This window comes from Podarcis filfolensis, assembly GCF_964270895.1.
Source record: "Podarcis filfolensis genome assembly, chromosome: 2".
In the NCBI taxonomy this organism is placed as follows: Eukaryota; Metazoa; Chordata; class Lepidosauria; order Squamata; family Lacertidae; genus Podarcis; species Podarcis filfolensis.
Window position 1 is genome coordinate 12,844,580 of NC_139605.1, and position 22,077 is coordinate 12,866,656.

The 22,077-nt window shown below is 46.3% G+C and overlaps 1 protein-coding gene across 1 annotated transcript in view; it reads right to left on the bottom strand.

Moving 5' to 3' along the window:
• Positions 1–4,182: 4,182 nt before the first annotated feature.
• Positions 4,183–22,077, bottom strand: part of LOC310756478 (von Willebrand factor A domain-containing protein 7-like) — a 39,841-nt gene continuing 21,946 nt past the window's right edge. Inside the window, exons 10-17 of the mRNA XM_083600629.1 lie at positions 16,484–16,762; positions 14,770–14,985; positions 12,893–13,065; positions 10,842–10,956; positions 9,827–10,031; positions 8,460–8,541; positions 7,299–7,522; positions 4,183–4,874 (exon numbers count right to left, since the gene is read on the bottom strand). Coding sequence (XP_083456755.1) covers positions 4,769–4,874; positions 7,299–7,522; positions 8,460–8,541; positions 9,827–10,031; positions 10,842–10,956; positions 12,893–13,065; positions 14,770–14,985; positions 16,484–16,762 — 1,400 coding nt within the window. The 3' untranslated portion in view covers positions 4,183–4,768. The remainder of the gene's footprint in view (positions 4,875–7,298; positions 7,523–8,459; positions 8,542–9,826; positions 10,032–10,841; positions 10,957–12,892; positions 13,066–14,769; positions 14,986–16,483; positions 16,763–22,077) is intronic.

A 22,077-nucleotide genomic window follows, 5' to 3' on the forward strand; every position in this document is an offset into this window, starting at 1 on the left:
TGGCCAGTCTTTTGTAATGATAAATACTTAGTTCCTGGGCCAGGTCACAGGCTCACACCCTATTCATATCTTAAATGTGCCCTTAAGACAGGATTTGTGGGGAAAGAGACAATGGGGAGGTTTCCCACTTTGACCTTGTAAGTGCAAGTAGATAAATAGGTACCGCTCCAGTGGGAAGGTAAACGGCGTTTCTGTGCGCTGCTCTGGTTCGCCAGAAGCGGCTTAGTCATGCTGGCCACATGACCCGGAAGCTGTACGCCGGCTCCCTCGGCCAATAAAACGAGATGAGCGCTGCAACCCCAGAGTCGGCCACGACTGGACCTAATGGTCAGGGGTCCCTTTACCTTTCTAATGAGACGTTATTGTGAAATGTTTTTAATTATTTGATTTTACTTTGGTTGCAAATTGCACTGGGTCTCTCTCCCCCCCCTTTTAGTGGGAAGCAATATTTAAAATTTAATAAACGTAGTGTAGTCAACACCATCAACTCCAGTCAACATGAAAAGAAACTTAAAAAAAAATTATGAATCTTTGAGGCTGCAGTCACTGAACGGTTGAGAAGCACCAGTGTGTGCTGTTCACCAGACCTCTGCATCCTCTCAAACGTAGCTCACCAGCCCTGTGTTTGGGGCCTACCAAGTGATTTGAAGAGAGGGGAAGAAACAGGGAGAAATTCAAATTACCTAATTAGCAGTCCCCGAAGCAACAGACAACTCAAATGCATCTCTCTTTGAAGTTCACACTTCCCCAAATTTTGCGATGCAGTTCTCCTACCAAATTACATGCTCAAAATTCCAAACTAGTTACAGGTGTGTAACAGCCGTGTTGGTCTGCCATAGTGAAACAAAATTAAAAAATTCCTTCCAGTAGCACCTTAGAGACCAACTAAGTTAGTTAGCTCATACCAATAACTAACTTAGTTGGTCTCTAAGGTGCTACTGGAAAAAATTCCAAACATCAGGGTTCAGAAAGTGTGTGTTAAAATGCATATATTTGTGGGGAAATGTGTTCTATTAGGGGCGGCTAGCTTTCTCGAAGCTACAAACATGAGTCTGACCAAACTGCGGGAGGCAGTGGAAGACAGAAGTGCCTGGCGTGCTCAGGTCCATGGGGTCACGAAGAGTCGGACACGACTAAACAACAACAAGCTTGAGCTATGGTTTTCCCAGTAGTGATGTATGGAAGTGAGAGCTGGACCATAAAGAAGGCTGGTCACCAAAGAATTGATGCTTTTGAATTATGGTACTGGAGGAGACTCTTGAGAGTCCCATGGACTCTTGAGAGTCCCATGGAAGATCAAACCTCTCCATTCTGAAGGAAATCAGCCCTGAGTGCTCACTGGAAGGACAGATCGTGAAGCTGAGGCTCCAATACTTTGGCCACCTCATGAGAAGAGAAGACTCCCTGGAAAAGACTGATGCTGGGAAAGATGGAGGGCACAAGGAGAAGGGGACGACAGAGGACGAGATGGTTGGACAGTGTTCTCGAAGCTACCAGCATGAGTTTGACCAAACTGCGGGAGGCAGTGGAAGACAGTGGACATGACTAAATGACTGAACAACAACAGCTTGAGGCAAAACTGCTTTCAAAAGACTGCCTATTGGAGATGCGCAGATTAAAATGCTGTCTTGCAGACTCATCAGGAAATGTGGAGAACTGAACTGAAAATGAGAAAATGAGAAATGAGAAGCATGAAAATGAGAAGCAAAATTTATGTTCCTGGGGTTGCGACCATGTTTGGCAGGTCATCTGCAGAACTTGATCTCCTTCCGCAGGGCCTGTAAGACAGAGCTATTCCGCCTGGCCTTCAATTTGAATTAGCCTGATCCTCTATTCCCTTTTCCCTTTCCTCTTCTATGAAGAAACCCTTTCTGAGACCCCACATTTAAATTCTTCCCTGGTCTCCTTACTGGCCCTAGTAGGACCAACTTGGTCAGTTAGCCCTGGTGATCATTCAATGTCTACTGACTGGAGTCCCCCCCCCAAATGACCCCTGAATTTTTGAATTTTATTGATATTGATGCTGCATTTTATGTTGTATTCTATGCTGTTTTATGCTGTTTTTAAGTTGCATTTTAATCAATGTTTTATATTTGCTGATAGCTGCCCTGAGCCTGGTTTTTGAACCAGGAAGGGCAGGTGTTATGTACTGAGTTGAATAGGATCCAAAATGCAGCAGTCTGATTGGTCCTAGAACAATAGGATTCAGAATGCAGCAGTCTGATTGGTCCTAGAACAATGCAGCAGTATGATTGGTCTGCAGGAGCCACCCAATCCAGCTCCAGGTGGAAGTGAATCCACAACCTGATTGGCCTACAGGAGAATCCCGGAATTAGCCAATCACATGCAGCCCATTGTGTAAATAATGTATATAAAGCAGATATTGTGGGGGAACTTCCATTCCTCCTCACCACTATGAGCTGAATAAAGAGCATGAAATCCACTCTCGACTCCGAGTATATTTCACTGGCGACGAAGGTGGGTATAAATAAAAAAAATATTATTATTATCTGTGATTTTCAAAAAGTTGGTTGGTCTTCAATAAGAGCTGCATTTCCCAACATGGAGATGTGGTTCTGGGGGGAAAACCAACAACTCTACCTGCTAAAGTAGAAGCCTTAGTAATAACTCTCACAGTCAGGAAAAGTGAATTTCATCCTATTTTAACCACAGCCTGCATCAGGTTTACTACTGTTGAAATAAACAGACCTGTCTTAACCATGTTCATTAATTTTTGTGGGTCTTCTCCGAGTAAAACTTAGTTGAATACTACCAATCTTTTCAGAATAACCCCCAAGCCTTGGGAGCGAAAACCAACCACATTAAATAAGTGATAAATTGCTGCAATGGCACCCAAAAGCCCCCTCCTGCTTGACTGAGATTTCCCCAGTCTGCCAATTTCAAAGTGTGCTGTTGCTAACCTGAACAGCGCAGCTTCTTTATGTAAAGTATATTCTGGTGAATCATTAAACATGGAAAAGCACCGTAATGTTCGGTCTGATTGAATTTTGGGTTGTCTCATCACAATCCTGGTTTTGCACCAAGTCAGGGTGGTGTAGCAGAGCAAGTGCTTATCCACACTTATTTTCCTCTGCTCTTTCCAGGCATGGTCCCTGATTTAAAGCTCCATGTTCAAGTACCTCTGCCTTTCTCTGACACTTTCCTCACGGAAACCCGTTCTTTAAAGCTCCCGAAAACCCGTTCCTTAAAGCTCAATTTGAGCAAACGTCAATCCATGGAAAACCCGAACTGACATTTGTTCTAATTCAGCTTTAAAGAGCGGGTTTTTGTGGGGAAAGATTGCCTGGAAAGAGTGGAGCAAAAGGTTAGGGTGGATAAGCCCCTAAAGTAAAGGCAGATTGTGGCCGTGGGAGCAAAAAAGGTGAGACACTGAGAGGGGGAAAATGGTGGTTTAAAACAATGGCAGAAGTTTGAATAAAGCAGTGATGGAGAGGAACTGAGAGGAAAAATAACGGTTTTAAACAACAACAGAGATTTAAGAAAACTACTACGGTGGTGCCTCGGGTTACATACGCTTCAGGTTACAGACTCTGCTAACCCAGAAATACTGCTTCAGGTTAAGAACTTTGCTTCAGGATAAGAACAGAAATCGGGCTCCAGCGATGCGGCAGCAGCAGGAGGCCCCATTAGCTAAAGTGGTGCTTCAGGTTAAGAACAGTTTCAGGTTAAGAACGGACCTCCGGAACGAATTAAGTACTTAACCTGAGGTACCACTGTGCAGTCAAACCTCGGATCCCAAACGCCTCAGTTTTGGAACATTTCAGTTCCTGAACGCCGAAAACCCGAAAGTAAATGTTCCGGTTTTTGAACGTTTTTCGAAAGCTGAACTTCGGAGACTGCTTCTGCTTGAGTGCAGGAAGCTCCTGCAGCCAATCAGAAGCCACGTCTCGGTTGTCAAACATTTTGGAAGCTGAACGGGCTTCCGGAATGGATTACGTTTGACAACCGGGGTTTGACTGTACTAACAGCCACGATCCTGCCCTTTCACTGTTCCTCCCTTCTTGCTATACTCAAACGTCTCTCTCTCCCTTTCCTTAGCTGCCTTGTGTGAGGGAGATGATGGACGCAGAGCCCTTAAATACCCCACAGTACCTCCATGCAATGCATTTTACTCCTGGCGCTATGTATTGCCTTCAACATGAAGTTCCAGATTCAATGTAGTCGTTTAGAACAGGTGTTTTGTTTGTTAAGTTGTGGGTGAACATATCAGACAACACAGCAATTCTTCAAACAGCTCCAGTCTATTCAGAGGCCAGAACAGAACTGAACTGAAGGGCTCAGTCAGCCTGCTTATATAGAGCTCCAGTACAACGTTACTGTAGCAACTTTCTAAAACTATCCAATCACTGAACGTCACTTTCGATCCTTCATTTGCATAACTATCTACAGTATCCCCCTGCTGGCCCAGGGTGAGAACTTCAGTACATAACATTATTAACAAGCAAACACCCGTATATGTACAACGCCCACCAGCCGAACTTAACCTTCTCTAAGCTGACCTGCTTGCTTGAGTCTGTTCGTCTCAAAGGCACAGTAGCGTTTATGTGTGTGTGTGTGTGTGTGTGTGTGTGTTGCGGAATGGGAGGGGGGCGAGGATGGAAACGGGGAATGTGTGTGCAAGGGAGAGTTGCAAAAAGCAGGGCGGAAAGGTGGGAGGGAGGAAAAAACGATATGAAGGTGAAAATGAGGGTACAAAGGGGGTTGCAAAAAGGAGGGAGTAGGGGGCCTGGGAGCGTTGTCCGTTTTTCTAGGCTGCTGCAGGATGCGTCTGTCTGCAGTCTACAGTTAAAGCATCTGTGTTTCCGTTTTCATCACCGATCAGAACCTCTGCATAAGGAGTACAGCAATTGGACCTAAAAAGGAGGACAAAGTTATAATTGTGTCAAGAACATATTACAGAATAAAACATTAGTTTGCAGCAGGGGCATCTGGTTACTTTTATGATGACTTCTTTTGGTTTATTTATTTTTTACTGAACACTTTGTTCTTTCACTGGATTTCCATGTGAACTAGACTCAAGCTATTCTTACTCTTCTGCAGAACCCATTGGACACCCGTCCTTCTCTCCCTCCCCTCTCTTGGGTGGGAGGGAGTGAATCGGGGGCGGGGAGAGGGAGTTTGAGCCGCCATTTTGTCCTCTGCCTGGACCATCTCCATTTTGGGGGTGGGGGTTGGACCCTTGTTTTTCAATCTACATCTGCACAGCTGCATTTAGCTTTAAAAGCACCCCCTCCCCCCAAAAAACTTTTTCAGTTTACATGGGTTGGGAGGAAAATTTGTGATTGTGGGAGGATAGCTGTATACACTCTGCAACTGTTTCTGGTGTGTGTGGATAGCCTCTTCTCCTGCATGGAAGTGAATTGATAGAAGAAGAGGAGTTTGGATTTGATATCCTGCTTTATCACTACCTGAAGGAGTCTCAAAGCGGCTAATATTCTCCTTTCCCTTCCTCCCCGACAACAAACACTCTGTGAGGTGAGTGGGGCTGAGAGCCTTCAGAGAAGCGTGACTGGCCCAAGGTCACCCAGCAGCTGCACGTGGAGGAGCGGGGAAGCGAACTCAGTTCACCAGATTACGAGTCCACTGCTCTTAACCACTACACCACAGTGGCTCTCTCTATGTTAACTAGCATGGGGGGGGGATAAGAGGTTGGAGCCCTGGAAACAACTGGAGGGAGAAAATCTCTCCCCTCTCCCAATGAGCTTTGTGGATAACAGGACAATACTCAATACAGTGGTACCTCGGGTTACAAACACTTCGGCTTATAGACTCCGCTGGCCCAGAAGTAGTACCTCAGGTTAAGAACTTTGCTTCAGGGTGAGAACAGACACCGCGCGGCGGCAGTGGGAGGCCCCATTAGCTAAAGTGGTACCTTAGGTTAAGAACGGTTGCAGGTTAAGAACGGACCTCCGGAACGAATTAAGTTCATAACCAGAGTACCTCTGTATGTATCATTGCTGTTCAGTTTCCCCAAATTAAGCTCAAGAGGGCGCTGTTGGGCAGCTAGAGATCTGTTGCACTTCCTCAATATCTGACAACCTAAGAAAAAAACTGTGTATGTAGATTGTCTTTTGTGCTGATTTTGTTGTGTTCACATATGATGGGAATCATGGCCAGTAGTTGTTCCTGTCATGGGTTGAACCTCTGGTAGCTTCCCATGAGAACAAACTGATTATTATTATTATTATTATTATTATTATTATTATTATTATCCATTCATTGCTTTTTACACAAAATATCCCAAAGCAACTTAGAAAATGCTAAAATGCAGAACAAGTTCCCCAAATGCTTAAAATTCTGCAACACAGAATAAACTCTGAGAATAATAAAAGTGAAAAAGAATGAATGGAATGAAGGCTCATCCACTCTTCTGTTTCTCCGCAGAAAACCCGACTGATGTTTGTTCTGATTCAGCAGTAAACAGCAGGTTTTCCTGGGGGGAAGTGGGGGGACGAGGGAACAACCTCTCAGACTCGTGCCTAGAAATCATGGGGCAAGCGTTAAGTGTGGGTGAGCCTTGAGTCTCTCTCCACTAAAAAGCAAACACCGAATGAGGCCAGTTTCACACCACATCATGCTTAAATTGAGATCCAAAAGCCTGTTTGTACCTGGCACCTAAAGGCTGGCAATGGTGGAGCCAGGTGACCTCTTCAGGGGAAGGCATTCCAGTAGCAGGGAGTCAACACTTATAAGCAGGTGAGATTTTTCACAAAAAACGTTCTGCAAGTGGCTTGCTTGATCCCCCCCCTTCCCCTTCATTTGGGGGTTATCTGCGTAGGAAATAAACTGAAGGTATCACCGTGGGTTAAACCACAGAGCCTAGGACTTGCCGATCAGAAGGTCGGTGGTTCGAATCCCCGCGACGGAGTGAGCTCCCATTGCTCGGTCCCTGCTCCTGCCAACCTAGCAGTTCGAAAGCACGTCAAAGTGCAACTAGATAAATAGGTACTGCTCCAGCGGGAAGGCAAACGGCGTTTCCGTGCGCTGCTCTGGTTCGCCAGAAGTGGCTTAGTCATGCTGGCCACATGACCTGGAAGCTGTACACCGGCTCCCTCGGCCAATAAAGTGAGATGAGCGCCACAACCCCAGAGTCGGCCACGACTGGACCTAATGGTCAGGGGTCCCTTTACCCTTTACCTTTATCCTCAGAGAACAGGAATGGGGCCTCCTCCTTCGACGCAAATATGTAAAGGCTCAATAATCTAACATCAAATTGAATCAGGATGGGAAATGCTGTATTAACAGGTCATCAGGAGGAGCCCCGTGGACATACATACCGATAGTGACAAATGACCTCCTTGCTGCCACCAGCCCCTTGCGGGTTGCAAGATAGTTGAGTTCCCTCTGGTGTGGCGCGGACAGTGACAGCACTTTGAGCATCCTTAGCAGCAAAGCTCATGTACCAAAGGTGCTGAGAGCAGGTAGTTCTGTGCTGAATGCCACCTGCACAAGGCATGTTAAAGTCTAGGAGGACGTGGTTTGGTGAGATCTGGTCTGTTTCCTGTTTGGGTAGAGAACATGTTGGTTAGTAAATACCAAAGAGTATCCACCAGTAAGGGACGTGGGTGGCGCTGTGGGTTAAACCACAGAGCCTAGGGCTTGCCAGTCAGAAGGTCGGCAGTTCGAATCCCAATGACAGGGTGAGCTCCTGTTGTTCGGTCCCTGTTCCTGCCAACCTAGCAGTTTGAAAGCACGTCAAAGTGCAAGTAGATAAATAGGTACCGCTCCAGCGGGAAGGTAAATGGCATTTCCGTGCGCTGCTCTGGTTCGCCATGACCCGGAAGCTGTACGCCGGCTCCCTCGGCCAATAAAGCGAGATGAGCGCCACAACCCCCGAGTCAGTCATGACTGGACCTAATGGTCAGGGGTCCCTTTACCTTTACCTTTATCCACCAGTAAATGCCACCATTAACTAGGGCAGGTGCTTAATTTTATCCAGCATGGTACTCTCCAGATATTTTGGACTTCAGCTCCCATAACTCCTCACTATTGGCCATGCTGGCTGTGGGTGATGGGAATTGTAGCCCACAAAATCAGAAGGGCACTACATTGGCAACCCTGAGCTAGAGACTCAGTCCGTTTTTGTCAGTTTCACATGCTGTTCATTCATCAATCTGCCAAGCCCAATTTCCACACGAAGGGTTTTCCAAACAACAATGGAAATTTGTCCTGAAATACATAGGTGTTCATCTATATTTTATCTCAATGCATTCATTTCTAAACATACCTCATCGCCAAATATACATTAAATACTTTTCTGAGCCAAGAATTGTGTGATAGAGTTCAGATAAACCATAAACGGGGCCTGGTAGAGAATGAACAGATAAAGTTAAGAATAAACTGATGGCACAGTGATTAACGGAGTGTCCCTTCAGTTGGGATTCAGTATATGGATATTAGCAGTGGCCATGAAAAATCAATGTGGAGTGAAAACTCACCAGGGCAGTTTCAGGAACGACCATGATGGGCAGTTTCAAGTAGTTTTGAGCGGCCGAGCTTTGAGCTGTGAACGTTGCAGTGCTGAAAGAACACCCAGTGATTATGAACTGTGTATATCCGGTGGGGGGGGGGTATGGATGAGAAGGGACAGTCTAGCATCTATACTTTGTTGCCCTCAACAATCCAGCTTAGCTGTGCTGCATCATCGTATCCTACTAGTATGTCATCTGGATCCACCAGTTCCTAATTCTTCGCTCAGAAAACATTGGACTCTTGGTACCATCTTCCTCTGCTCCCCCTTCTTAGGGCTGTGAATGTCCACTGTCTGAAACCTTCAAGAGCTTTAATGTAGACTAGTGACTCCCAGAACATTTCTGTACATTTACCGCTTTAAAATTGTGATGATGTTGGTGGACCACTTAAGGATTTTTCTGCCTCCTGTAGCTGTAGCAATTGAAATGGGAAGTGCTAGATGCTTTTTCATTGTATTTCTATTGCTTATTTTATTTTTTATATTGTAATACAATAAAATACAATGCAAGAAAGAAAAGAAGCATTAAGAACACAATTAGAAATCAATATGTATATTTAATGTGGACGTTCCACGGAACAGCTGAATGAAGCAACTTGTGATCCACAGGCCAGTTTGGGAACCCCTGGTGTAGACAATATTTATCTAGATAAGGGTTGGCAAACCTTTTCTGGCTGGTGGGCCTTCGCTCCTTATCTCCCCACACTGGTGGGCCAAATTGGACAAGTGGGTGGGGTCTCCCATCTGTCACTTGATGTAATTGTGCTGTTCAGGTGATGCTGTGCTTTGAAGCACCGATTGTTGGGACTTCAAAGTGCAGTGCAGGGCTATTTGAAAGACCTTTTGCAAACCGCCCCATGCTGCTGGTGTTCAGAGGTTCAAAATTATGTGCAGCCCTGCACTGATTGTTGTACCTGTGGTTTTCAGAGGTTCAAAGAACAGCACTGGGACAGACTATCAATGAAAAAAAGGGGGGGGGTCCACTGCAGCCACTGCTAAAATAGAGATTTCCCTCCTCCCTTTCAACAGCAGTTTCAATGGTAACCTCCTGGAGCAAGACATATTCATAAAAACGGCAACAACTTGCCCCCTCCCAAAGCAAGCTCAACAACTTTTGTGTCCAGATTTTCACTTTGATATATGGCAACCCTAGTATAAGGCAGCTTATAATCGGCACCAAGTGAAGTAATTCCAAGTCTTCCGAGGGCTGCTTTCTACCCAGAGAACCCTCAAAACTTGACACCTTCTCTCTCTCCTCACTTTAGATGTCCACTCCTATCATCTCCCAGACCGCTCAAGACTCTCATTCCTAGCACTTGGGCAATGCCATCCTACCTGGAGGTAAAGCTGTCACTCCCTAAAGCTGCTGTGAAGGTTGCGTTGAGTAGCGTGCTCTCTCCTGCGTTTAGGAATTTTTTGGGTGGTGTAAAGCTGCTCAGGAGACCCTGGTCATCCCAGACTTCAAAAGAGAATGAAGCCGCTTGCCCACTGTTCACCACCATGACAGAGACCGCCAGGCTCTCACCAGGCAAGATTGCATCTGGAGACAAAGGAAGACATGTTCGTAATTGTTAAGTATAATGGTATAATTGACATTGAAATGGAAAATGCCTATATGTATATTGCTGAAGGTTTAGCTGGAAAATCCCATTGGGCAATATTGAAGCTAAGAAGAGCTCTCTGAGAGCCTAACTGTTGATGTTCTCTGTTAGCTCTCACTTGGTGTTTAATTTTAGATCATGTGAGAGAGGTATTCAGTTGCAAATCGCCACTTTGGGGAGTTGGCCATTGAGTTTTTCTCTGGAAGCCACAGAGAACAAAGGATGTGGTCTCCCGAAGAGAAAACAGCTCCGGGCTTATGGAGTCTGTGTGGTGAGAGACAGACTTCTGGTTTTAGGTCTGTTTGGAATTATTTTTCTAAGAAGGCGGAACCTATGCTGGACGTGCACGTGATATTATACAACTAACCTGAATGTATCGTTATTTGTTCTTTTGTTTGTTTTGAAGCAAGTTCTTCTAGTAAAGCTTCTGAATCATATTTATGGGCCTGGACCATTTTTATTCAAAGAGGAGTCAGTTTTTATGCATCCTCCTGCTTCAAAGCTGTGCAATATTAATATCTGCAATAGTAATGTAGACAGCTATCAGCTTTTGGGTGGTGGTAGCAGCAAGGAAACACCACCGCTATTGGTAGCAGCGAGGAAGCACCTGTGGTGTGTGCATGTTGCAGATTGTTTTGGATCTATTCTGCTTTATTATAGGTCCTGTGATGCTTTGCCAGCGTTACCACATTCTATCTGCTGCTGGCTTGTTCCATCGCAATGGGAAAGGGGGAGAGAACCACACTCACTCTCTTGGTTTGGCAGGGGCACAATCTGCACGGACTCTGTGCTGATGGGATAGCTGGTGACTCGTGAAAAGGGAAGGTTCCCTGGAGACAGGCCTTCCACAGTCAGCAGGGTAGTCTAAAAGATAATGGAGAAAGAACAATTGCTATGGATCTTTTACAGCACAGCTGTGGAATCTGTGGCCTTCCAGAAGTTGTTGGACTACATCTCCCCTTACCCTTGACTTTGGAGCCATGTTGGCTGGGGCTGATGGGAGCAGGAAATGGCAGAAAATAAATAAGAAAAAGCAAATCAATCACCTATCCTATTTTACCCTCACAACAACCCTGTGAGAGAGAATGCTCCAGGTCACCCAATGAGTTTCACAGCTGAGCAGGGATCATGAACCCTGGTCTCCCAGGTCCTACTCCAACGCTTTAACCATTACACCACCTTGTCTCAAAGACATATGAAAACATCTCAAGACAGTCATATATCCTCACAGTGAATGATTTCAGGGTTGCCAAGAACTGAACCTTCCAACTGTCAAATTTCAGTGTCCGTAGGCGCCAGGTCTAGGGAGCCCTGGGTGCCAGGGCACCCAGAATTTTTTTGGGGTGGGTGCCCACAATGCGGGACTCCAACACGACTTCCAGTTTCTACTGGAAGTCGCGTCAGACCCCCGACACAACCTCCCAGACGACGTCTGAGGCCTTCAAAGCCTCAGAACACAACTTCTGGTAGAAACCGGAAGTCACATTGGAGGTCTTGCAAGGCCTGGGACATGACCTCCGAGACTTGGCAACGTCTCAGAAGTGACAGCCGAGACCCTCCGAACATGGTAGAAACCAGAAGTTCTGGTAGAAACCAGAAGTTCATGGTAGAAACCAGAAGTTCTGGTAGAAACCAGAAGACTGGAAGAAATGTAAAGACTATCTTCAGAAACACTGTAAAATTAACGAATGTTAAAATGGTGTTGGATTGAAAATAAGTGGCATTAGCAACAAAGTTAATAAGAATATGCAAAAATGAATTGATAAATGGATGAAAATATAGAGTTATAAAATGTTAAGATATAGAGTTAAGATAAACGAAAGAGGGTAAGGATTTGTTGATTTGATTATTTAAATGGGAATACAAAAAGGGGAGGTGCGAGGAGGTCAAGGAAACAAGCTGATGAGTTTAAAGTTACTAAAAACGGGTTTGTTTTTAATTCTCTCTTTTTTTTTACTTATTTGTTTTTTGTATTTTTATTCTTCCTTTTTCCTTTTTATGTATTTTTCTATGACTTCCTTTTTGTAATTTTTTTTCTTTTTGTGTGACTTTGTTCTATTTTGTAAATTTATGTTATTGTAAAATCTCAATAAATATCTAAAAAAAAAAAAAAAACAGAAGTGGTGTGAGAGGTCTCGGAAATGAGGCCCTGGAAGCATCGCCACGCTGCCGATGCAACATGGCGTCACGACGTCATGATGCCACGTTATGTCATGGGCACCATTGGGCGCCCATAACCTGGAGCCCAAGTCAGCGCTCCTGTCAGTGTCTGTAGCAGTGTTGCCTTGGCAAAGCACTTCAGGCCTGGAGGGCTGTGATCAGACCCTGGGCTGGATATTATTATTATTATTATTATTATTATTATTAATAATAATAATAATAATAATAATAATAATAATAATATATTATTTATACCCCGCCCATCTGGCTGGGTTTCCCCAGCCACTCTGGGCTGCTTCCAACAAAGATGAAAAATACATTAAAATGTCACACATTAAAAACTTCCCTAAACAGGGCTGCCTTCAGATGTCTTCTAAATGTCAGGTAGTTGTTTATCTCTTTGACATCTGATGGGAGGGCGTTCCACAGGGCAGGTGCCACTACCGAGAAGGCCCTCTGCCTGGTTCCCTGCAACTTGGCTTCTCTCAGTGAGGGAACCACCAGAAGGCCCTCAGCGCTGGACCTCAGTGTCTGGGCAGAACGATGGAGGTGGAGACGCTCCTTCAGGTATACTGGGCTGAGGCCGTTTAGGGATTTCCCCATCCCTGCTTTAGCTAAAAACATGGGAGAGAGAACTTACTGGGTTATCTAAGGAAATGGGGGCAATTGCCCAGGGGCTTTCAAGGGCATCAAAGGCTTGTTTCAAAGAGATGGAATCTATGGGCTTCCCTGATCCAGAGATAGGGACCAGGCGCTGGATCCTAGCACCTTTAGTATCTTCCATCAGCCTCAGGGACACAGTGTAATTTGAGCCTGCAACAAAAATGCAGAAAGTCAGTTTAGTTTCACTGGAGATCCTCTGGTCTTTCTTCCTCTGCTATCAATGCAATGTCCTCACTGAGTTCCTGGGTTTCCCATCTTGGGACTTATGGTTGCATCCTGAGCTAATTGGGGTACAGTGGTACCTCGGGTTAAGAACTTAATTTGTTCCGGAGGTCCATCCTTAACCTGAAACTGTTCTTAACCTGAGGTACCACTTTAGCTAATGGGGCCTCCTGTTGCCGCCGCACAATTTCCGTTCTCATCCTGAGGTAAAGTTCTTAACCTGAGGTACTATTTCTGGGTTAGCAGAGTCTGTAACCTGGAGTGTCTGTAACCTGAGGTACCACTGTATTTTTCACAGTCTGGAAAGCAGAATTTTCTTTACTGGATATAATGTGTGGTCGGTTTGTACCTCATCTATGTTGTAGTTTCATGTGCAGCAACAGCAGAGATTTTAGACTACCCACTTGGCTGGTCACCTGTGGTGAGTAAGACCAAGATAGCAGGTGATCAGGCTCAGAAGCTTTTGTCAACTGAATGAGAGCAGAAAAGTCCACAGCTCAGTGGTAGATGTTCTGCCTCGAATACAGAAGGTTGTATGTGATGGGAAAGGCCAAACCCAGGGATGATTAAGGAATTTGACCTTTGTGAAGTCCAGTGTGAAGCACACAGGAACAGCCTTCCTGGATCAGGCCAAGGGCCCATCTGGTCCACTGTACTGTTCTCACAGTGGCTAACCAGAGGCGCACGGGAAGCTTGCAAGCAAAACCTGAGCACGACAGCCACTCTCCCCTCCTGCGGTATCTAGCAAATGATGATCATCTGCATCTTTTGGACTAAATGATAGTATTTCATGCAGCCGGTGCTGCAGATGAGATTGTTGTAAATCACATGCCTGTCTGGGTCAAGTCTGGGAAAGGAAGAACATCTTATCTCTTCCGCTGCGGGTACTGTTTCACTGTACTTTTGCGTTTATTTCTGTCTATTTTGTTCTCTCAGAGCTGGAGAGAATGGACGCCATTACGCCTTTGTCTGTATATAGTGTGTAAATAAATAGTAGATTAGATCTATGATGTCTCACGCTTCTTGCTGTGTAACGCTAGAAGTATAGTGTGCATAAATCATTTGATTTATGTCGCTGGAGCGCCCTGGAGAAGAAGGGAGATACCTTTTCCAGTGTTGCGCACATCAGAGGACACTCAGAGTTTTGGGGGCTTGCAGGTACCCTCAGGGCGTTTTTCCAACACTAAAGTGCAGATCAGAAGCTAGTCTGCAGGATTCTTGATTGGCTCCAATGCATTATCAAAATGTATACAGTGGTATCTCGGGTTACATACACTTCAGGTTGCATACACTTCAGGTTACAGATTCCGCTAACCCAGAAATATTACCTCAGGTTAAGAACTTGCTTCAGGATGAGAACAGAAATCGTGCTCCGGCGGCACGGCGGCAGCGAGAAACCCCATTAGCTAACGTGGTGCTTCAGGTTAAGAACAGTTTCAGGTTAAGAACGGACCTCCAGAACGAATTAAGTATTTAACCCGAGGTACCACTGTATTTTGAGAGAAAATACATTCAGTAATTCTCTGTACAACTCTTGGAAAAGGATAGGTGCTTTTTTAAGTCTTAAAAAACAACAGAAACGCCAGATAATTCTGCCCTCGGTGTGGGTGCTTCACATCCCGGAAAACTTACCTTCCACAGGTTTTCCCTGGACCGGAAGCACGTACTCTTTCTGCTTCTGCATAATCTGGTAGGAAAAGTCAAGCAAGCTCTTGCCTCCGATTTCCACCTCGTAGGAGCCTCTGGGAGATACAGTCATGGTCCACAAGCCCCGCTCAGGGATGGGGGACACCTTCACAATCTTGTGGCTGGCTGTGTTGATCACTGTGTGAGTAGACGGCGAGACACCTGCCACAGGATGACACAAAGACAGACAAGGTTGCAGGAGATGGAGAGATGCCTGGCCCTCAGAGCTCTCCCCAGCCACTCCCTTCTCTTCAGACAACACCCCTCACTGCCCCTGCTTTGCACCTGCCTTGAGTGTTTGGGCCTGGCTGGAATATGTCCTTGAACTGCGATGATGTCCCTTGCTGGTCTGGTTGGAAGATAGGGAGGCATGTATGATTGACGAGGCTGCTGTATGAAGGTAACATTTCCACTCATTGCTCCACACACTATTGTTATGTAGGCCTTTGAAGATTGCTGTCCACAGCTCTCAACTTACAGTTTTGAAAATAAGGGACCAGAAGCCTCGAAAATAAGGGATCAGCAGCCAAAACAAGGGATTTTCCAAGCACAGGTATGTTCAACTTCTGAGCCCCTCCGAGCCAAAGGCAGAAAGCCCAGCCAGCAGCCAAACGAAGCCTCAAGCGGTGGTTCCCACAGCACAGCAACCCGGCAAAGGGGATGCAGCAAGGAAAACCACTGTCACCTCTCCGCTGGGAAGCGCTGAGCAAAGGCGAGTCCGCAGGCAATGCGGCTGATTTGATCGGCACAAGGCATGCAGGCTCCACCCCCCAGTCGTTCTTAGACTCCTTATTGGGTGAACAACGCAGCCAAGCAACACAGTTGGAGCCTCCCTCCTCCCTGGCCGGCAGGGAGGGAGGGAGAGGAGCTGCTTCCTTTGAAACCCGGGAAATTTAAGGGACATCATCAATAAGGGACAGCAGTGGGACACAGAGCTGGGATAAGGGACTTTCCCGCCAAATAAGGGACGGTTGACAGCTATGTTGCTGTCACGGACTAGCTGGACACAGAAGAATGTTGGGAAGAACCAGTCAGGGAACCCCCAAGGGAAGAAGGCTCAGAGCCCGGGGAGAGGTGGTGGGACCATGATGAGTGGTTCAGAGGGAGAAGATTGGGAAGAGGCGGTGTTGGAAGCTGAGAAGGTAACAGGGATTAGTGAGCTGGGAGAGTCTGTGGCAGAGAGAAGTCCAGAATCAGAGGCAGAAACTGAAGCAGGAGAGGAGGAAGGCAGAGAGGCAGAGATGAGTCTGGCTGGGGAAGAGGCACAGGTGTCTCCCCATCCTGCTGCAACAAACTCCCCTCCCCACTGGTCTCCCAGACCCAGGAGAGGCATGAAAAGAGCGTAGGAGAGATTGGCGACTTGCAGGCGCAGTCTCTGATTTCTTCTTGGGGGGAAAGACCTACCGGAGGTGAGTTGCTATGCTCATTAGGCCTGACACTCCTGTTTTTGCTAATAAAGAGTTAACTCTAACTTGCCTGGTGTGATTTACTGCTGGCTTGCTCATGACAGTGGCTTAGAAGGGCAACCCTCCGGCTGCAAAAGGTTCCCCATTCCTGATGTGGAGGATGGTGACTTACACAGGAATCAGAATTCTAGCCCCTGCCCCCAGTTATACATTTGCAGGAAAGCTCTCATCCTCTGCATTACAACAAATCTTACCTGAAGGCTGCAGCAGAAAAACAGTGAACCCTGAGGCCCTTAAGCTCTTGACGGAGACAGTGATTTCTGTGAGGGTCTCATCCACAGGGAAAGAGAGCTGAGATCCATCCAAGTGCTTATGGACCACTTTGACAGGGGCAGCATTCAGAGACAGCTCCATGATGCCCAAGACCCGGCTGAGTTCACCTTTGGTGGTCTTCACATAGAAGCCTCCGGAATATGCAGCTAGTTGTTCATAGATGTTAGCATAACTTCTCCCGGAAGCCTCCTCGGCAGCACCTGTGGAGAGGAAGGATGGAGTTTTGTCTTGAAATCTGGTCTCCTCCCTTTCTCTGTTCACAGCAGTGTGGGAATGTTAAGGGATGCAGGAGAGGATATATTGTTTGATTATAGCTTTTCCAACGTGTGTAAACAAGTTCACCATTTACCAGAGTAACATTCCCCTTTTTAAACTCACAGCGGATGCGTTTGCTCAGGCTCGCTAAAGCCTCTATAATAACTGTTCTGGTATTTTCCCCTTATTCCCTCATAAAAGATAAGACATGACACAGTCTTCTGTAAAAGTATAAAAAGAGTTTACTCACTCACATTCTGTTCACAATCGGATCCCAGAAGGCAGACTTATCTTAGAAAAGTAACATATACGTGGAAACTATCTCATAAGGAGACAGACCCTTTGTCCTCTCTTGGCTGGAGGCCAAGAGAGCATCTTTGGCTAAGCAGATGTTGCTTCTTCAATACATGTAGTCAAAGAGAGAGAGGTGGCTTCCCTCTGCCCTGTGCTTTTGTCGTTACCTGCACAGGTGAGGCCATGCCCACCTCTAGTCACATGCAGAGAAAGTCTGTCCCAGCCCAGAAGGAAACAGGAAGTTTACCTGCTGGCTGGACAAACATTCCTCCCCATGTGTAAACATGTTCACTCTAGGAATGTTGTACTTGACTGCTCTTGTGTTTCACATCCCACAAGCAGGAAAGGCAAACAACAGCTTTTGGCAGCAGTTGCTTATAATAATTACACAATATAAGATGGGTCTGGTTCTGAATGATCTCCCAAAGGTCCTGCCCAAATTTTGTGACACTGGTTGTAGAAAGAGGCCGCTAAAGAAAGTCAAACCAATTGGACCCCGACTGATTGTCATGATTGCTATGTACTGCCCCCGTTGTTGGAGGCAATATGCGTCTGAATGCCAGCTGCTGGGAATCACAATAGGTAATAAAGGTCCTGTTGCTTGTGTGCTTCCCATAGGCATCTGGTTGGTCAGTGTGAGAGCAGGATGCTACCCTAGATGGGCCATCTGCATGACCCGGCAGCACAGCTCTTGTCTCCTCATGAGTTTGGCAGATTCTCCTTGGCTGCAATGATGGGCTTTTGCACAACTGAAAAGATGGTCAGGTTCAGGAGATCTGTTGTCACCGGAGCAAATAGTTGGGGATCCTTCTGGAAGGGGGCAGGCTTTCCCTTCCTTTGCCCTCCCCTGTGGGAGGAGATATCACTGAGATGTCTGTGTGGGCACAAAAAAGGGCAACAGACAGGGATTCCTGGCACTGAGTCTGGAAAGAGACATAAGACTTCATTTGTAGCACCCTAGAAATGGGATAAATGCAAGAAAGCAAAGTGGCTGTCCAACAAAGCCTTATAGTTAAAGCTATGGTTTTCCCAGTAGTGATGTATGGAAGTGAGAGCTGGACCATAAAGAAGGCCGATCGCCGAAGAATTGATGCTTTTGAATTCTGGTGCTGGAGAAGACTCTTGAGAGTCCCATGGACTGCAAGAAGATCAAACCTCTCCATTCTGAAGGAAATCAGCCCTGAGTGCTCACTGGAAGGACAGATCCTGAAACTGAGGCTCCAATACTTTGGCCACCTCATGAGAAGAGAAGACTCCCTGGGAAAGACCCTGATGTTGGGAAAGATGGAGGGCACAAGGAGAAGGGGACGACAGAGGACGAGATGGTTGGATATTGTTCTCGAAGCTACTAGCATGAGTTTGACTAAACTGTGAGAGGCAGTGGAAGAGTCGGACACCATTTAACAACAACAGCTTGAGGAAAAACTGCTTTCAAAAGACTGCCTATTGGAGATGCACAGATTAAAATGCTGACTTGCAGATTCATCAGGAAATGTGGAGAACTGAACTGAAAATGAGAAATGAGAAGCATGAAAATGAGAAGCAAAATTTATGTTCCTGGGGTTGCGACCATGTTTAGCAGGTTATCTGCAGGTCTTGATCTCCTTCCGCAGGGTCTGTAAGACAGAGCTATTCCGCTTGTCCTTCAATTTGAACCAGCCTGATCCTCTATTCCCTTTTCCCTTTCCTCTTCTATGAAGGAACCCTTTCTGGGACTCAACATTTAAATTCTTCCCTGGTCTCCTTGCTGGCCCTAGTAGGACCAACTTGGCCAATTAGCCCTGGTGATCATTCGATGTCTACTGACTGGGTTCCCCTCCCCCCCACAAATGACCCCTGAATTTTTGAATTTCATTGATATTGATGCTGCATTTTATGTTGTATTCTATGCTGTTTTATGCTGTTTTTAAGTAAACAACAAAAGAAATGGGATGCAGGTGGCGCTGTGGTCTAAACCACAGAGCCTAGGGCTTGCCGATCGGAAGCTCGGCAGTTTGAATCCTTGCGACGGGGTGAGCTCCCATTGCTTGGTCCCTGCTCCTGCCAACCTAGCAGTTCGAAAGCACGTCAAAGTGCAAGTAGATAAATAGGTACCGTTCTGGCAGGAAGGTAAACGGCGTTTCCATGCGCTGCTCTGGTTCGCCAGAAGCGGCTTAGTCATGCTGGCCACATGACCAGCATGTCTGCAGACAAACGCCGGCTCCCTCAGCCTTTAAAGCAAGATGAGCGCACAACCCCAGAGTCGTCCACGACTGGACCTAATGGTTAGGGGTACCTTTACCTTTACTAGAAACCTAATGGGAGAGCAGGATCTCTTGTTATGTGAAAGCAGTGAACCTTTGCATTATATGCTCAGCCTGCGTATATGTGTAAAGAAGCAAACAAGCCACACAAACAATCCCAATTAGCCTCATTCAAAGGAAACCAACCCAGATTATGCTGTGGAACTCCTTAAATCTCAGCGTTCAGATTGCATTGTGCATGAGCATGACACTATATATCAGTCACTTCAAGCAATAATCCTCTAGATGGCGGCCAATGCAACAGAAAACAAGAAAATTTAAAAACACATCCAGGCTCACTTCCAGACAACTTGGGATGCTCCCACATTCCTTACTGCAAGCTGTCTATTATTATTATTATTATTATTATTATTATTATTATTATTATTATTATTATTATTTGGCACCATAGCATCAAATCCACTTAAGATTCTGAACTAGCAGGCATCCCTCCCACCAAAAAAAAGCCAAAAAACAAAACAAAACCAGGCATATGGAAGTGGTCCAAGATACAAACAAACCATAATGATAAACGAGGCAACAACAATGACAGAAACAATTGGCAGCTCTGGCACAATACAGTGGTTCCTTGCTTCTTGAACGTAATTCGTTCCAGAAGTCCGTTCGACTTCCAAAACATTCAAAAACCAAGGTGTGGCTTCCGATTGGCGCAGGTGCCCCTGAAACATGAGCCGACAACCACATTGGATGTTCGGCTTCTGAAAAATGTTTGCAAACCAGAGCACTTACTTCCAGGCTTCTGGTGTTCGGAAGGCAATTTGTTCATCAACTAAGCCATTTGAGAACCAAGGTTCCGCTGTATTGCAAAAGGACCAAAAAGCAAAACAGAACATGCATGCTTTGCATGCGAAAGGCCTGAAATTCAGTCCCTGGGATGTCCAGGCAGGGCTCCTCTGGAAGTCCTGGAAAGCTGCTCTCAGCCAGTGAAGACACACCTGAGGCAGGTGGACCAGTGACCTGACTCTGCATAAGGCTGCATCCACATATTCCTATATAGGAAGCCCTGGCTCATTTGGAGGACATGCTGAAATTTTCGTTCCTCCAGCTCACTCTGGTTGCTCTAGCATGGCTGGGAAAACTGCGGCCCTCCAGATGTTGCTGGTCTGCAGCTCCCAGCAATCCTGATCATTGTCCCTGCTGGCTGAAGCTGCTGGGAGCTGGAGTCGAGCAAGTTCTGCAGGGTCACAGGTTCCCTGCGATAGAAAAAAAGAACATCTTCAACATGCCCCTGCCTTATCCATGCTTCATATATTACGGAGGCAGCATGGGACTGGATCACACAGATGGTCTTGTATTGAACAAATTTCCCCATAACCATTACAGACCAGGAATTCCATGCAGGCAAGTCAGTGGGAAGATGAAGGAGAGGCGGATCTCTCCAATCTTCTTCCACCTGTCCACTTGGTTTCAGTGCTGGCTACAAAGGAAGAGAAAAACACCCCTCCTGTCCTGCCCTTTCACCAGCCTATCTGGGATGAGCCCCCCCCTTTAAAGAGCAGTAACTTTGGGTTAAACCACAGAGCCTAGGGCTTGCTGATCAGAAGGTCAGCGGTTCGAATCCCCGCGAGGGGGTGAGCTCCCGTTGCTCGGTCCCTGCTCCTGCCAACCTAGCAGTTCGAAAGCACGTCAAAGTGCAAGTAGATAAATAGGTACCGCTCCGGCGGGAAGGTAAACGGCGTTTCCATGCGCTGCTCTGGTTCGCCAGAAGTGGCTTAGTCATGCTGGCCACATGACCCGGAAGCTGTACGCCGGCTCCCTCGGCCAATAAAGCAAGATAAGCGCTGCAACCCCAGAGTCGGCCACGACTGGACCTAATGGTCAGGGGTCCCTTTACCTAACTTTTGTGGGCTGATCACAAAGGAGTCGTCCCCACTTCACTAACATGGCTGTTGGGCTACAGGCCACCTCATTTCTCCCCCATTTTCTGTTCATATTGTGGATATTTCACCCTTCCCATTGTGAGAACCTCATGATGTTTTCAGAAAGCAGTGGGCGGAAACTGCTCACTGCTTCTTCCACTCCAGCCTGACTCTGTGGGAGTCTGAGTGTTATCTGTGTAGAGATAAGATGGCTGCATAAGAAACTGTAACACTCATGCAGTCTAGAAGCCTCCATTAGTCTTTAGTTTTTAGTTTATTTTGGTTTGCAGTAACTGTAATAGAATAAAGAAGTTACGCTTCAGAGCCGTCGTTCGTGTGATTCATAATCTGCTGTGCTCTGCTGACTTTGGTGCTGACTTTGGTGCTCACAGCTCAAAGTTGCATGTCGAGGTCCCCAAGCCACCACAAATAACTCACACATCACACGTAATTTTTGTTTAAGGTTTTTGGCATAATTTTGGCCACAACTTTATGAAAATACAAAAAATGTGAGTGGTTGCTTAGGCATTGGTTGAGACTATCTGCCCCCAGTGGGGACAGACTGACATTTTGCAAGCCTGTGAAAGTCAGAAAAGGGGAATACACTTGGGGGTAGTGACGGAGCAGGGAACCTGCCCTCAGCCCTCCCCAAATGCAACCAGGGCCTCTTGCGTGGCCCTAGCCCCTTGACAGGGTTCGGACAAAAGCAATGGTGAGCCCCTATATTCCTTTAACGGAATACCCTTGCAGCAGCAGCAGCAGCATTAGAGGGGCAGGCACAGCCAATCCATGCCCCTCAACCAA